The 15,705-nt window shown below is 31.2% G+C and overlaps 1 protein-coding gene and 1 long non-coding RNA gene across 2 annotated transcripts in view; both read left to right on the top strand.

The window, feature by feature from the left end:
* Positions 1-15,705, top strand: part of LOC139516643 (uncharacterized) — a 681,292-nt gene that overhangs the window by 85,541 nt on the left and 580,046 nt on the right. The gene's annotated exons all lie outside the window — the stretch shown is intronic.
* Positions 7,407-15,705, top strand: part of LOC139516635 (protein FAM124A-like) — a gene marked incomplete at its 5' end in the record, with an annotated part of 32,415 nt that continues 24,116 nt past the window's right edge. Inside the window, 1 exon segment of the mRNA XM_071306839.1 lies at positions 7,407-8,029. Coding sequence (XP_071162940.1) covers positions 7,950-8,029 — 80 coding nt within the window.

Genomic DNA, 15,705 nt, shown 5'->3' with positions numbered 1-15,705 from the left:
AGGTATTATAAGACAATTTTACCCTTTATATTTGAATAAAGAATTGTGCATATTTCACTTTGATCAGCTCATCGTAAAATTCTGTGACGTAAATACGACCCTATATCAACAACATTCGAAAGGAGAAGGTCCGGTAAGGACCGATTTTTGCCTCAAATTTCAGGTTCATCTGACGAAAGATTTTGACCACTTTTTAAACACTTAAGTGTCTATTTCTTTTAAATCAATTAGTTTATGTGAAAGATTTCAACTGATTTAGCCATTAAAAAACGATCCGATTCAAGCTCAAATATGAAAAATCTACCAAATATGCAAAAAAATGTCACTTTTCAGATGTTTTTTGTCAAAAATGAAAGTGGCCGCATCCGTGTTCATCCTCAACCTTTATATATGTTATGTTTTATCATAAAATACAACTTACATTTCAATATTAAGGATGAACACGAATGCGGCCACTTTCGTTTTACCCGAAAACCGTCTAAAATTTAACTAAAATGCTAGAATTGTGAAGATTTCAGTAATTTAGCATGACTTTATGGTGCTAGTACCCGATATATGTGCATTGTCTTGTCAAAAAGAGCCCATATTTATGTAGCAGAAGCATTCTACTGTCCAATAAACTACCAAAAGTTTATATTTTAACAATTTTGTAAAACTGCTATATTTTGGGGCCGAAAAGGGGTCTTACTGGACCTACTCCTTTATTTCAAGAACTTGGATGAAGAACACATGCATACATTTTCAGAGTTTTTGGTAATAAAGATATACATTTAAGTGATCAACCTCTCTCACAATCTGACTTCATATTGTTTGTTCTAAAACACATCTGTCCCCAGAGTAGGATAGTGTTGGAGCTCCGAAAATAAACTTGTTTTACACTGCTTCATTCTGTAAGTGCATGTAACAAGTTATGAGCCTTTAATTCAGCGGTTGTTACTATATATCATATTTGTTTTTCGTTGATTGTTTTGTGACATTAGTCAAGCCATTTTCTCGTTTGAATTGTTTTATATTTGTCATTTCATGGAATTTTATGGCTTGCTATGTGGTATGGGATTGCTCGTTGTTGAAGTACGTTGGCCTTTATATATAATTGAAAAACTTCAGCGTCATTTGGTATATGGTGGAGAGTTGTCATGGGCAATAGTATACCACATCTTCTTATTTTAAGATTGAAGGAGATGTTACCGTTGAATTTTCAATGACAACTGGAAGGTCTCTTACATTCTGGAGAGCCCAGCTGATAAGATAGGAATTATGTGTTATGTTATGTGATCGCAAAGTCTCTGACATCTCACAACTACCACTGTAACAGTTTTGGTTCTTTTGAATGACAGGACACGGGTCTCTTCACTGTGTTTTGTTATTAAGTGCCAGTCTGCCATAAAACCATGCAAAATCTCAAATTTCGTCCAAATTGGTAGTTATAACTGGGCAACATTATATATATTTCCAAAATCTTTGGGTATTTAGGAGTTAAGATAAAAAAATTTTTTTGTAAATTCACACTATTTTTCATTTAACAGCCTTATTTGCATATTTGTGAATTATTAAAAAAAAAATGCAAAAAAATTCACTATATTTAGGTACTTTTTAAAGGTCTGGATAATTGATATATCACTTAAATATAGCATTATCTTGTTATATTTTGCAAAGAACATTATAAAAAAAAAGAAGAAAAAATGCATTTTGACATTATTTTTACCTTTTGGCAGGTTGCCAGAGAGGTTCGTGCAACAGATGTATTAGATAACTTGCATGTAGTACATGTACTCAGTAGGTGTTTTCTTTCAAGATCATATTTATTTTTTTCAACTTTTAGGATTTTTTTAAAGGTACATATCAGTTCTAAGACAAGTAAAAAAAATTAGCCTGGCAAATATTGGGAAATTGGTAAAAAAATGCTCCCAAATATCTATAAAATGCACTAATTGTAATAGTTTTTGTCCCTTAATATTTTAACTAAAACTGATCAAAGTAGACTTATATTCCGGACAATAACTTTAGTTTAAGTGTATAGATCTTTATGATTTTTTTCAGAAGGTTCAATACCACAAAAGGAAGGTTTGGATCGATTTTGGGGATGATGGTCCAACCGTTTAGGAATTAAGGGCCCAGAAGGGGCCCAAAACAAGCATTTTATAGTTTAAGGATAATAACTTGGGTATAAGTATTTCAATTGCTCTGATATTGTATCACATGGTTTAAAACCACACGTAGAAGGTTTGGATTCATTTAAATGGGTCATGGGTTTCAAAGTTAGGAATTAACGGCCAAAAAGGGGCCAAAAACAAGCATTTTTCTAGTTTCAAGACAATAACTTGTGTGTAATTGTATGGATCTCTCTCAAATTGTACCACAATGCTCCATATAACAAAGGGGAGGCTGGGATTTAGTTTTGGATTAATTGTCCAAAATATGTAGGAATAAGGGGCCAAAAAAGGGCCAAAAAGAAGCATGTTTCTAGTTTCCAAAGAATAACTTGGGTTTAAGTATATGGATCTCTCTGTAATTGTACTACAAGGTTCTATACTTAAAAGGAAAGGATGGGATTGTGATTAAGGGTTATTCCTTAAAGGGGGTTTCAATAAATGGGGGGGGGGGGGGGATTTGTAAACAATTTTTTAAGGGATTTCTTTTTTTTTTTCAAAATTTTTCAAATTTCAAATTTTGAAAATTTTCAAGAAGAAATCTTCAATTGCACAGTATTGTGCAATAGATTTGTTGATCTTTGGCCACGTTTATTTTGTAACAAAAACCTTTATTTTGTCAAAAATGCAATCACAATCCAAATTCAGACAGCATCAAGCTTGGACATTGTGACCAACTTTTTTTAATTTGCCCCAACTGTTCAGGGTCCAACCACTGCGGTTGTATAAAGCTGCGCCCTGCGGAGCACCTGATTTTCATAATACTTTCAATTGATGACAGTCTTTTAAAAAGCTTGTTATATGAAACAGAGTTGTGTACTTAAAAAAAATCTTCCTCTTTGAAACTTTTGATTGGAATGCAACCAATTATAGGGGCAATCACTCATTGAGTGTCTAGATTCGAAATCTGTGTCCTATTAGAGCGTACGTAAAAAATGTGGCCATTTTTTTTCATCTACGAAAAAAGTTTATATGTGCATATATAATGTGCCATATAAAAGTTTTTGATTTATATCTCAGATTAAATAAAGATAAAAGAAAGACATTTGAGGTGACCCTACTTCTTCAAAAATCGAAAGCTTTTCCAAAATTATCTTGAATGTTCCCTCTCCAAAGAACATCTCTTTCCTGTTTGTTGATACTTTGAGATTTTGATTGTAAGTCCCCTAACGGCTAACGTCTAAGTGGACTTAGGTTTGCACTGCGTTTGTCTGTCTGTCAGTCTGTCTATCTGTCATTTCGGCAAATCAAGACTTTTTGTGCTTGTAGATTTTGATTTGATATTTGGTTTATTGATTTATCATGACAAGTTACAGGTCGAATTCATTATTCACGCTTTAAGCTTTTCTCTTTGTTCAGTTGAAGCCCTTTCTCTAGAATTAAATTTTTGATGAAATACTTATTCATTAGAAGATTTCTGTTCAAACGGAAATAACTCATTTTTTTAAAGACAAAATGACATTCTGAATGTTTTTCCTTTTCTTTGGTATTTAGTGATTCAGTTTTGTTCCAGTCTGATATTTGTGTGCAGAGTTGTGGTCTTTGGACATAGGAAATTCACTTAGATAGTCAGAATTCAACAATTTTTTTTTGTTTTGCTTGAAGATTTTGTCTCGATATTTTTATGTAGTTTACACCATGACAAATTATAGATCAAGTTAAAATTTTGTTCCATTACAATGAATTTGTAACGGGTTGGGGACTATGTATTGTCATGTATTACTCACAGAATGCTTGTTTTTTATCCAAAAAAAATCTGATGCTGCAAAATTGTTTAATATTTTGTTAAAATAGATATTGATGACTTTATTATGTTAAATTTGTTCAGATCTATCAAACTTTTACTTTTTTTTTGCTAATACCTTCATCATGTTCATTCATGACTAAAAACTTGTATTTAGACCATTTTGCACGTTTTTCTTTACGGTAGACCACCATAATATTACATGTATATAAACAGTAAAATCTTACAATTATAATGACAATAAAAAAAAGAAGATGTGGTATGATTGCCAATGAGACAACTGTCCCACAAGAGACCAAAATGACACAGACATTTAAAACAACTAAAGGTCACCGTACGGCCTTAAACAATGAGCAAAGCCCATACCGCATAGTCAGCTATAAAAGGCCCCGATAAGACAATGTAAAACAATTCAAATGAGAAAACTAAAGGCCTTATGTATATAAAAAATGAATGAAAAACAAATATGTTACACATAAACAAACGACTACCACTGAATTACAGGCTTAGCGGGGGATCCAAACCCTTCCCCTAACCTAGGACAGTGGTATAACAGTAAAACATAAGAACGAATTATATAAATCAGTTGAAAAAGGCTTAACTCATCAGATGGACAAAAATACAAGTGGACGTGGCCGGGTAATTGTATGTCTGCTCAACAGTTTAACCATTTATCTGTGTATATTTGTTTTTATACAACCGCAAAAAATGAAAAAGTTTGGTCGTATATTTGTATGACGTTGCCGTTGACATCGTCGTCGTCATCCAAAGATATTTGGTTTTTGCACTATAACTTTAGTATAAGTGAATAGAAATCTATGAAATTTAAAGACAAGGTTTATTTATGACCATAAAAGAAAGGTTGGGATTGATTTTGGGAGTTTTGGTCCCAACAGTTTAGGAATAAGGGGCCAAAAAGGGTCCAAAATTAAACTGTTTGATTTCATCAAAAAATGAATTATTGGGGTTCTTTGATATGCCAAATCTAACAGTGAATTTAGATTCTTAATTTTTGGTCCTGTTTTCAAATTGGTTTACATTAAGGTCCAAAGGATCCAAAATTAAACTTATTTTGATTTTAACAAAAATTTAATTCTTGGGGTTCTTTGATAATGCTGAATCTAAAAATGTACTAAGATTTTTTATTATGGGCCCAGTTTTCAAGTTGGTCCAAATCGGGGTCCAAAATTTAACTTTGTTTGATTTCAACAAAATTGAATAAATGGGGTTCTTCAATATGCTGAATCTAACCATGTATTTAGATTTTTAATATTTGGTCCCGGTTATCAAATTGGTCCACATTGAAGTCTAATGGGGTCTAAAATTGAACATTATTTGAATGGATAAAAAATTGAATTCTTGGGGTTCTATGATATGCTGAATCTAACCATGTATTTAGATTTTGGATATTGGACCATAATAAGTAAATGTCAAATTAAATTTTTTAAAGTTTTTAAGTTAAAGTTCTTAGACCACACTCATTCTGTTGTGTCAACTATTTAATCACAATCCAAATTCAGAGCTACAGTATATCAAGCTTAAATGTTGTGTCCATACTTTGCCCCAACTGTTCAGGGTTCGACCTCTGCGGTCGTATAAAGCTGCACCCTGCGGAGTATCTGGTTATTACATATGGTTATGAAATAAATTGTATTGCAATTTGAAATATTTGTGTTTGTCTCAGCTGGTAGTAATAGACCATCTGTATTTTACATGTCTTATTCCCGAGCCTCAAATTGCTAGAGATTACATTCTAGGAGGAAACTTAACATTACTGGTATGTCCACTGTTCTCCCAGAATTGACATAGGGAATACGAACTGGTTCATGTCAGCGTCACAGTTTTATCAGGAACTACTAGGAGTAGTCGCTTTATATTTGACATAAAGCTTTATCACAATATACAAAATATAGCACTTTTCTAGGTATTAAAGAGGCACAATTCTATGAAATTCACAAAACTATTAAATCTTCCTCTTTTCTGGAAACAGATGACATGGATGTACAAGGCTGCGCAGTTTGTACAATTTTGTCTACATTTTCATACTATTTTAGAAAAGAAAATACCCCGATTTCATATGAAGGAGACGTGCTTAGAATTTTTAGTACTTTTATGATAGTATTTTTGTCTAAATTGCAAGGGTTGCATTCATGTTGAGTCTCTATCTCTTATATGTTAAACAGTTTTATGAATCATTATCAAATACAACATGTTTTAAAAATTTAAGACTGAACTCAATTGTGGCCACTTTGAATTTAGACAAAAAAAGCGTCTAAAAACTAGACTATTATAAAATGCTAAAATTGCGAAGAACTCGTGATGATATTACCTGATGAGTGTGCATAGTATTGTAAATAAAACAGCCCATTTTAAGTTACTAAAGTAATTCACTTTTGAATAAGTTAAGATTTTAAACATATGGTAAAAATGCTCAGTTTAGGGGTAAAAAATGCAAAAAAGCGGTTTTCCCGGGTTTACTCAGTCATTATTTTTCTTATATTTTGACTATTACATACTTTTAAAAAGTTTCTAATGAAACAGATCAAAAAATCAAAAAATCGGCAAAATGGCCATCACGCCTATCTTTAATTATTATTTTCTCGTAAGAAGGTTTTTGTCTTGGTTTTTCAAAACCATGCAATTTCAACCTGTTAGTAGGGGTATTGAGAAATCTCACAACTTTTTGAATTATCATAATTTCCTTTCATTTTAAGTTGTTAGTTAAGATATTTGTTATCATTAAGCTGTATTTTTTGTATAAAACAAAAAAAAATCAGGTCAAAATACCCTGAAATAGGCTTGAAATGGCCATTTGTCAGTACAGAAATAGACAAATATCGAATGTTCGGCATACACAAATAATGGCTGAATATTTTTTCAAAATATTTTGCACAAATAGTTATTACATATAAGGTATCTAAAATACAAAATATCAGTCTGATTGGAATATTTTGGATTTGGACCATTTTGCATGGTTTTATCACAGACTGGCTCTTAACAGGAGTATAAGACTAACTTCTTTCGACTCTTTTTACTGACTTCCCAGAGTCTCTTTCTTCCGGGCTGTCTTGTTATTTCACTGACACGATAGTTCGCAGGACTGCTTCGACTATTTTGAGTGGAGGAGTCTGTTCGCCGGATATTGTGACTTTCTTTTTTCCTCTGCATTTAAATGTATTCAATAAATCTATATCAAAATGCAAATTTATATCTATCTGCATATCTATTAATTCTAGTCGTGAACTTTAGATTTATCTATAAATGCAATAAAGTTTTACAAATCAATAAAAACTTGGCACACACAACTTATAAAACCCACCTTATCGACAACAGGTAAAAACGACTTTTCCTTGTTCGAAGTGTGGTCCGTTATTCTATGACAGACGTTTTGAACATTAATACCTTTAAATTAAACAGGTAAAAATTTAGTATTGAAGTTTAAATTTTAGTTCGATATTTAAATTGAGAACACTCACACGTATAGCATAGAGAAGGGTATCTTTTCAATATATACCTTCAAAGGATCGAAATGAAATAATATGTAAAACAAAATTTGGAAACTTGAGAAAAGTATATTTTATCTATAAAAGGTTGTTGCTTGGGAATTACTAGTAATATATATATAATATCAAAACAGGATAAAATAGACTCGAATGAAACTGGAGAATACATAATTCTTGGAAAAAGGATCTGGTGTTTATAACATATATTTGTAAGGATAATAAGTGTGAAATTAACATATTGTGATAAGTATTGTGATATTAACAACATTCATTATTTAGATAATTCATAAAATGGCACCTGGACAGGTGGTGTATCCATCTTTGTTTTAATTATCAATATCATAACTAATTTACATGATATCGTCTGTCGAATAATGTCACCATACTATCTACCTGATGTAAAACTGTAGAATCGATTAATGACTTTGATTGTTGTCAATTTCATCAACTCAGCAGATTAATTAACTCCTATGAGAGTATCCAGTTGAGAAGTATAAGCGACAATTTGTGTTAAAATGGGATGTATAATTTAATTTACATGGTTGTTGTGCTATGGAAGAATACGTCAAGAGGAATTACGAGAAAAGAAAATCAGGAACTGCTCATAGCAAGTTCCCAGTCTGGGATTATAGGTATGTAGTCAAAAGATTTTATAATTTTTATTATAATTCAGTATGAAGGGAATATAAACGATGCTGGAGTAGACGGTTATTTCGTTCGTCCGGAAATTCCGTTCATTTATAATGTTAACGAAATAAAGACCTAAAAGACGAACGAAATGAACAGTCTTGAAGGACAATTTGGCAGGCAAAACACGAAACAGTTTAACTGCCTTGGTTGTGTACATATAACAGAATCTAAATATGTCAGGGATATTTGGCATGGATATATTTATATACATTTATACAAAGTCATTTGTTCTTTAAGTCGAAATTACAAGTCTATTCTTTAACGGTACTTTTAGAAAACGGATTACTTAATTTGCAATCATATTTACTGATTTCATTAATCTTATTAATCTATTCAAAGATTTAAGGTTTTATAATTTTCTTATTATATTTGTATTTAATTAATACGTTTTAAATTCTAATCTTTGTCGTTTCTGAATTTAAATTAAGTGTGCAACACTTCAAAAAGATCTGCTTTAACATGAGGTTTTATAAATATACCCTAGTTGGCTTGTCTTGCATATGTTTATATTAATGGTTCGTTCTATGTTTGCCTGTAATATTGATTCGTTTAAAATATGTTTGCATATCATAGATATATATATAGCTTATATATCTACTTGTCGTATTGCCTCTGAAGATGCCCATAATCGGCCACAGTATGAATCTATATGTAAGGACGCAAATAACTAAATACAACAAAAACCGAGCCTTTAGATGTCTTTTCATTTGTGTTATCTTTTAGATTTTTGTTACAATTTGGGTTTCTATACGTTTTACGCGTATTATGTAATTCTTTGTATACATTGTCAAAATTCTTTTAAAATATCAAGCTACAAAATTTGAATACAGATGAACTCATAGTATTTATATATAGTACTGTGTATTGATTTATATACCATTCTTCTAAACTGTTTAACAAAAGTACCAATACACTACATTTCAAGAGTGTTTATAATAAAAGATCAATAAAACTTTTAATAAATATATAGTAAAAACAAATGTTTACAAAATTAAATACACCATATAGAAACGCGCTATTTGTAGACACAGGTGTGTTAGTTTACTCATTTAAGTATAGGCCAACCTGGCATATTCAACTTCGTGGCCTAACCGGGACAAACTTTAGTATTGTTTATAGAACATTTGCCTATCAACCCATCTTATAATCTCTAAAACATTTACCACTTTCTTAAGGATCTTCTTAACTTTGATATTGGTTTAAGTAAAACAATCCGTTTCCTTTTGTTGACTTGATAGAAAAATTAAATTTTATTGCTATCAAATTCAACAAAAATCAAAGCGAAGTTTGTAAACATTTACATTTGCTTTCAAATATCCAATATCATCGAACACTTTTCTCACAAAGGTAGTTGGTTTATGGTTCCCTTGTATAAAGGGTATAAACTTAACAAACCTTGAAATAATTTGGAAGGAATAAAGAGAGCGTATTTCCTACACTCCGATCAATCAGATTAACAGTCAGAAATATTTAGTTCAAACAACTTTTAAAGTTTGAAGTAATACAACTGAAAATTATTGTTTTAAACCAAATACGTTCACTATGGAATACTACCATAATTTTTGGTACTTAACAGACCAGGATTAAATCGGGGCACGGTCGATACCCACCCAAAACAGAAACAAATCTATATGTAAATGATAGAATGCCAGTTTGTTGTAAACAAATGTTCCTCTAACTCCAAATTCTCAGTAGCACACCACAAAACATCAAATCCTGTTGAAGACTTTTTGTATTATAGACATATTCTTGATGATAAGATACTGAATCTTCTAAGTCAATCAGTTTATCCATTGAATGGTTTGGATAGCATTTACAACTCGTCTAGACCCTGGCCAACAGATAACTTGTAATACGGTGTGGACACGTGTCCAAGTTTGTAGACCGATTCTATTGATGTTTATTCGTGATGTATTTGACTGAGTTGTTAGTTTGCTGTCTAATTGACATATACAATCTTTTCCTTCAACACAAGACTCTTAGCTGTTGCCAACTCATTGCTGGTTAAAAAGTTTACTGTGTATATGCATGATTTAAATAATGCCGGATCAAAAATGTTGGTTTTTAAGTCTGATTAGATCTATTTGGAAATCCTTCTAGTGCGATTGTCTGTAGAACACGGATGTTGACAAGCATTAAAGATGTAATTCCGTTAATGTTAAGGGAGTAGTAGAATTAAATTAATACAGGGAACAATAGGACTGCATTAGAAAGTCTTCAATGTTTGGTATATCGAGATTGTATTTGTATATAAGAACAATATGAATGGATTAATTTCACTTTGGAAAAAGGAGGCTATTTTTGAAACATAAAACTTCTTCTTAAAAGTGACATATATATATAAAAAGAAGATGTTTAGTTTAAACATATTTTATTTGCTGAATTAAAGCAAAATGGATTAGACACAAGTAAATCATACTTATGAAGTCTTCTCCATAATACAATATAAAGTTACAATAATAGTATAATATAATGGACATGCATATAAAACAAACAATTTATGCAATATAATACTAGCTTTGATAGGTGAACAAAGAGGATAGAAAGTAAAAAGAGAAAAAAAAAGATGTGGTATGATTGCCAATGAGACAACTCTCCACAAGAGACCATATGACATTTTCAACTATAGATAACCGTATGGCTTCGACAATGAGCAAAGCCAATACCGTATAGTCAGCTATACAAGGCCCCATAATGACAAATGTAAAATAATTCAAACGAGAAAACTATATATCTATTTCAACGTACACTGGACGTTAAGCAACCAACAATCAATCAATCAACGTAAACTTTGATTATGAATGAATCACCGAAGCATATATATATATATATATATAAAGTTTGAATACATTACACGTTAATAAACTTTTCCGTTTATATTACATTTAATTTAATATGTGCGTCATTTTGTTTACGTTAAATGATCTCTAATGCCATAACAATACGTTTAGAAGTCTTTATCTACACTAATTATATTTCCCTTGTTGACTCATTTATCAGTTTAGGACAAACTTAAGCCGTTTTATACGCGTATTGTCCGCGCGGACAAAAAAGTGCGGAGATTGGCAGTGCGATTCAGACATCTTGGAGTTTACCTGGCACCAGGCGCGCGTACGTTTATTGTTTGGGTTTCGGCTGCACCATAGTTGCATTGTTGCAAAACAACAGACTCAATGGGACATTAAATGAACCATTTTAAAATTAAATGTAAATTGTTCATTTTTATTTATTTATTCATTCATCTTTGTTCCTTTTTTGCTCTTTGGGTTTAATTTAAACAATGAATGTAAAGTGTCCTTGTTTAAAAGGACAAATCTATAAAATAAAGTCTACATGATTAAAGATAATTCGCATTTAATTATATCTATATTTTACATATCTTTAGGCTTGTTTATCAATTGGTCTACTTGATTAAACTTCAATTCGATAAACTCGATCGTATCACCTATTGAAGTGTCCACCAGTAGCCCCGCGGTATATATCTTTATTGACACAAAATCTGTGAATCGCCCTTTTTATCAGTCCACTTGGACACTAATATTTGTATCTCAACATGAAAAACCTAGAGATTATTCACACCATAACTTTGTATATATTTATCATTGTTTACTTAGCCTGGTTTATAGTGGACCAACAGTATCATTCGATATTCGTCGGGTCATTACGTCAAACATATTTTCTATTTTGGTTTGGCAGTACCTATGAAAGTTTTGACAACAAAAGCGTTGAATCATCAATGACCATTTTCTTAATCATTCCAAAGTATAATTCCTTGGTATTGAAAATGTCAAATCATTCCGTGTTTAACAAGTGTTTGAGTACATGAAGCTTTTGAAGAATGTAATTAAACATTGATGTTTTTGATCGGAAAGATATTAATCTCGTGCAATTAGCTTCCTAATATGTCATTAAATGGCTAATCACTACTATACCGAGTTCTTTATATACAACTTCAGTTTTTTTCCTTTTTATGATTTGCACTTTGGTATTGCTGTAGAAGCAGTCCTTAGTTCCTTGTTCGATATACAATCGTTTAATTGCTCATAGAAATTAATTGAAACCACAGTTTTCTAACAAATGAAAGATATAAAGCAACTTATTTTTGATATTGTGTATACTTATTTCAAGTCTCTGTGTGAATAAGTATAAACACAAAGCTAAATGCCAACGAGGTAGGGTTAATTTCCTATACAAGTCACTCACATATATCAAATATAAAAACCTAACATTACAGAACGTCGGTAACCAAAATGAATTGCTATTATTCAATACATACTAGCTTAACTTCCAACAGAATTTTCAGTTAAGATTGCCCTTCTTTCACATTTTTTATGATATATACAAAAAAATACAAAATCTGTCAAATTGTGTTTTGCGGGCGTTACATATTTTGGAAATTGTAATGAAATAAGGCATGTAGTACTGTAAGCTAGTACACAAATTGAGCCATGATGTAAGGAATTGAAATAGTATTATACTCATTTTTAAAATTGCCCTGCTGTGAAATAAAACCAGGAGGAAAATTGTTCCTACCTCTTTGAACTCTTGCTTTATTGACATTTACAAATCAATTAGTTGAGATAGTTATTGATAGTCTAAGTTTATGGCAAGTTATAAACAGTTTTATTGATAGAAAAATTGGTTTTTGGTTCTTCGGCTTTCATCTTGTGACCGCCGTGAGGTCAGTTTAAGGTGGCCCATTATGGCTAGACATAAAACAATATAGGTGGTGGACCAAGGTGCAAGCACTATCCCGTTTCTCAAAGATAGTGCAACATTATGTCATTGTTTTCATTTTTTAGTTTAAACTTTAAACCATCAATAAATTCTTGTTCTTCTACTCCGTTCTCAAAAGAAAGTTCGGTAGCTCAATTTTAAAACACTTTCTTACATTTTTTTTGTCATAGAGAAACCTGTAGGTCTTTTATACATAAGTGCTTACAAAATGGGTAAATCTTTTACTATGATTACATTAAGTATAAGTGGGCAATTCTGCACCTTTACTTTAACATCCATGGATCAGCAATTGTCAAAGAATTATTGGAGGAAAAAGCCATTAGCCTAGATAAATTAAACCAGACAAGCATGAAAACAATTACACCTTTATCTATTTAAATCAAAAACGTATCTGAATTCTCTCAAAGTGGTAAAATAAATTCTGTTTATGGTTATGATAACAAGTCCATCTACATAGATCAATTTTAAAAGGTCCTCTCGAATAGTGGAGACATAAAGAATGGTTAAATTGATGTCTATTTTATTCATATTCGAAATGAACAATTTAAATTTAGTTTTAATCTAATGATGGAATTTTTAAGAGTCATCAAAACCTAGTGTAATAAAATGAAGAATACTTAGATTTGCGAATTTATGGGACCATTGAATATGTAACCTAATAATACGCTTGAAAGACATTCATCAAACCTACAACTTCCTGGCTTTCATTTCGGAATTACTTTGATTATAGAGATAAATGTTATAAAAAGGACATAAACGTTTCTTAAAGTACGGAATACTTAAATGTAACAACAAGATGGCATATTTTTAATTCGAATAATGGACCGCTCGAACAAATATTATTTTGAGCCTAAGGGTAAGATGTTTACCTTCCATGAACAAAACTATTAGCGTAAGAGCAAATTTATGAATGAATGCCCTAAAAATATAAACCTAGAGAATGCATTAAACTATTAATTGCAAAATTGAGCGTTCAATAACCCTTTCATCACCATTTTAATCTTAAAGATAAGTTTACTTTTAAGATTTTTCTTTATTTATAGTACATCTATTAAAGTGTAAGAATGATTGTGCTGAGCTTTACTTTCCCATTGGAATTGACCTTAAAATGCATTTAATGTCTAGAAAACATACACTGTTGTTTTAGTTTCACATGAACCTTGCAGTGGCTCAAATTAACTTCAAACGAAACGATAGTTCTGTAGTCATAATAGTCCCCCATTTGATCTGTTAGGTTATCCCATGTTACACATGGGAACATAATTACACATGATAAATGAGGAGAGAAATTGTTCAGTGCAAAGATATCTCTATTGTTGTAAGGTATGAAAGTATAAACCTTTTGAACTTCGCTTCAGTTTTCTCTAAATATTTATGTTTAGTCATATACATTGCCTGTTGTTTTAGGCTTGTGGTGTAAGTAAATATATTAATTATATCCAAAATGAACTTGATATTCTTTTGTTTACCCCGTAGTCTTACTTGTTATATTCCCGTGCATCCTTTTACTGTTTATTTGGTTTGTCTTTTGTTCATATATTTGTTTTTTCACTGAAGACGTCGGTATTTTGAATATATATTTTCATTATAACAATATCATAGAATATTGCGTGCTAACTTTTCTTTCGTCTGTTGTAATTATAATATTGCCAATTTACCATACAACAAATTGGTATATATTTTATTGCAATACATTATAGCACAACACTAAAAAATTAGGAGAAAGATAAACTATATTCGTTCTTTTTTTGTTTCCCTTCTGTTTTGGCTTTCAAGCAGAGGACAAGGAAGAACACATGCCGACTATATAGGAGGAAAGACTAAGACAAAACATCATATTATACGGCGCTCTCAATGGGTGTATCTTATTGGTTGCAGGTGTAGCCACTGTCTTTCGTTTACTTCTATATATATATAGATATGTGGACAATTAGCTAAAATGACAGAAACAAAACCAACATCCTCAGTATTGGTTATAGCCTCTTTTTGTTTACACTTTAACAATAGTATTCATCTTTAGTTCTGCCTGTTTGCTCATCATACAGTGCAATAACTTTCGTGCTATAATGGCTGTGCTCATCATATAGTGCAATAACGTTCGTGTTCTAATGGCATTTTGATGAATATGACCTACACCATAGCATGTATGATAGGTACTCACTATAATCCCATAAACAACTTTATTGACTAAAAAGTAGTTTTGTTGTAGTAAAATGTCAAATGACCCGTTTTCCATCAAATTTATGAGCGGTTTAATATTGAGATCGCCGGTGATTAGAGTAATTCATGCCAGGTGCAAAAAGTCATCATATCATTTTGATCTAAAATTGTTATTTTCTTTTTTCAAATGGTCATTTGTTATTGCAAATTTAAGAAATTTATTACCTTAAAAGCAGGAAAGCATAAAATTTGATTTCACTATCTTGAACAAGGGCGAGATATGGCGAAACGACAAACAACAATATAAACACCCAATAGAAAAGACATTCTAAACCAAGAAAATTTGATACATGAAAGCGACACGAATTTGCATAATGTACCTAGATTTTAAACAAAGCTAATGGCCTTAGATTTAAACAATGAGCAGGGTTCTGTTACAAAATTTCATTATTTGTTATCCGGAACAATTCAATCCTATCAAAACGTTGTGCAGTATAGTTGATTAAGTTTTGCAATAAAACCTAATAATTTGAAAAGAAGCGAGATTGTAAGATAAAAATTCAAATTATCTATAAGTAAATATCAATCAAGTCCTCTCAAGTTCTTATATGATAAGTATATCGAAAAGTTTTAAATCTTATATAGGTTTAACAAATAATTAAAGTTCAATCTGATAAAGTTTCAACTTGACAAGTTTACAATTTATGAAATAAATGAAACC

The sequence above is a fragment of the Mytilus edulis genome, chromosome 3 (assembly GCF_963676685.1).
Source record: "Mytilus edulis chromosome 3, xbMytEdul2.2, whole genome shotgun sequence".
NCBI classification, from domain to species: domain Eukaryota; kingdom Metazoa; phylum Mollusca; class Bivalvia; order Mytilida; family Mytilidae; genus Mytilus; species Mytilus edulis.
This window is presented reverse-complemented; position numbering and strand designations above follow the sequence as displayed.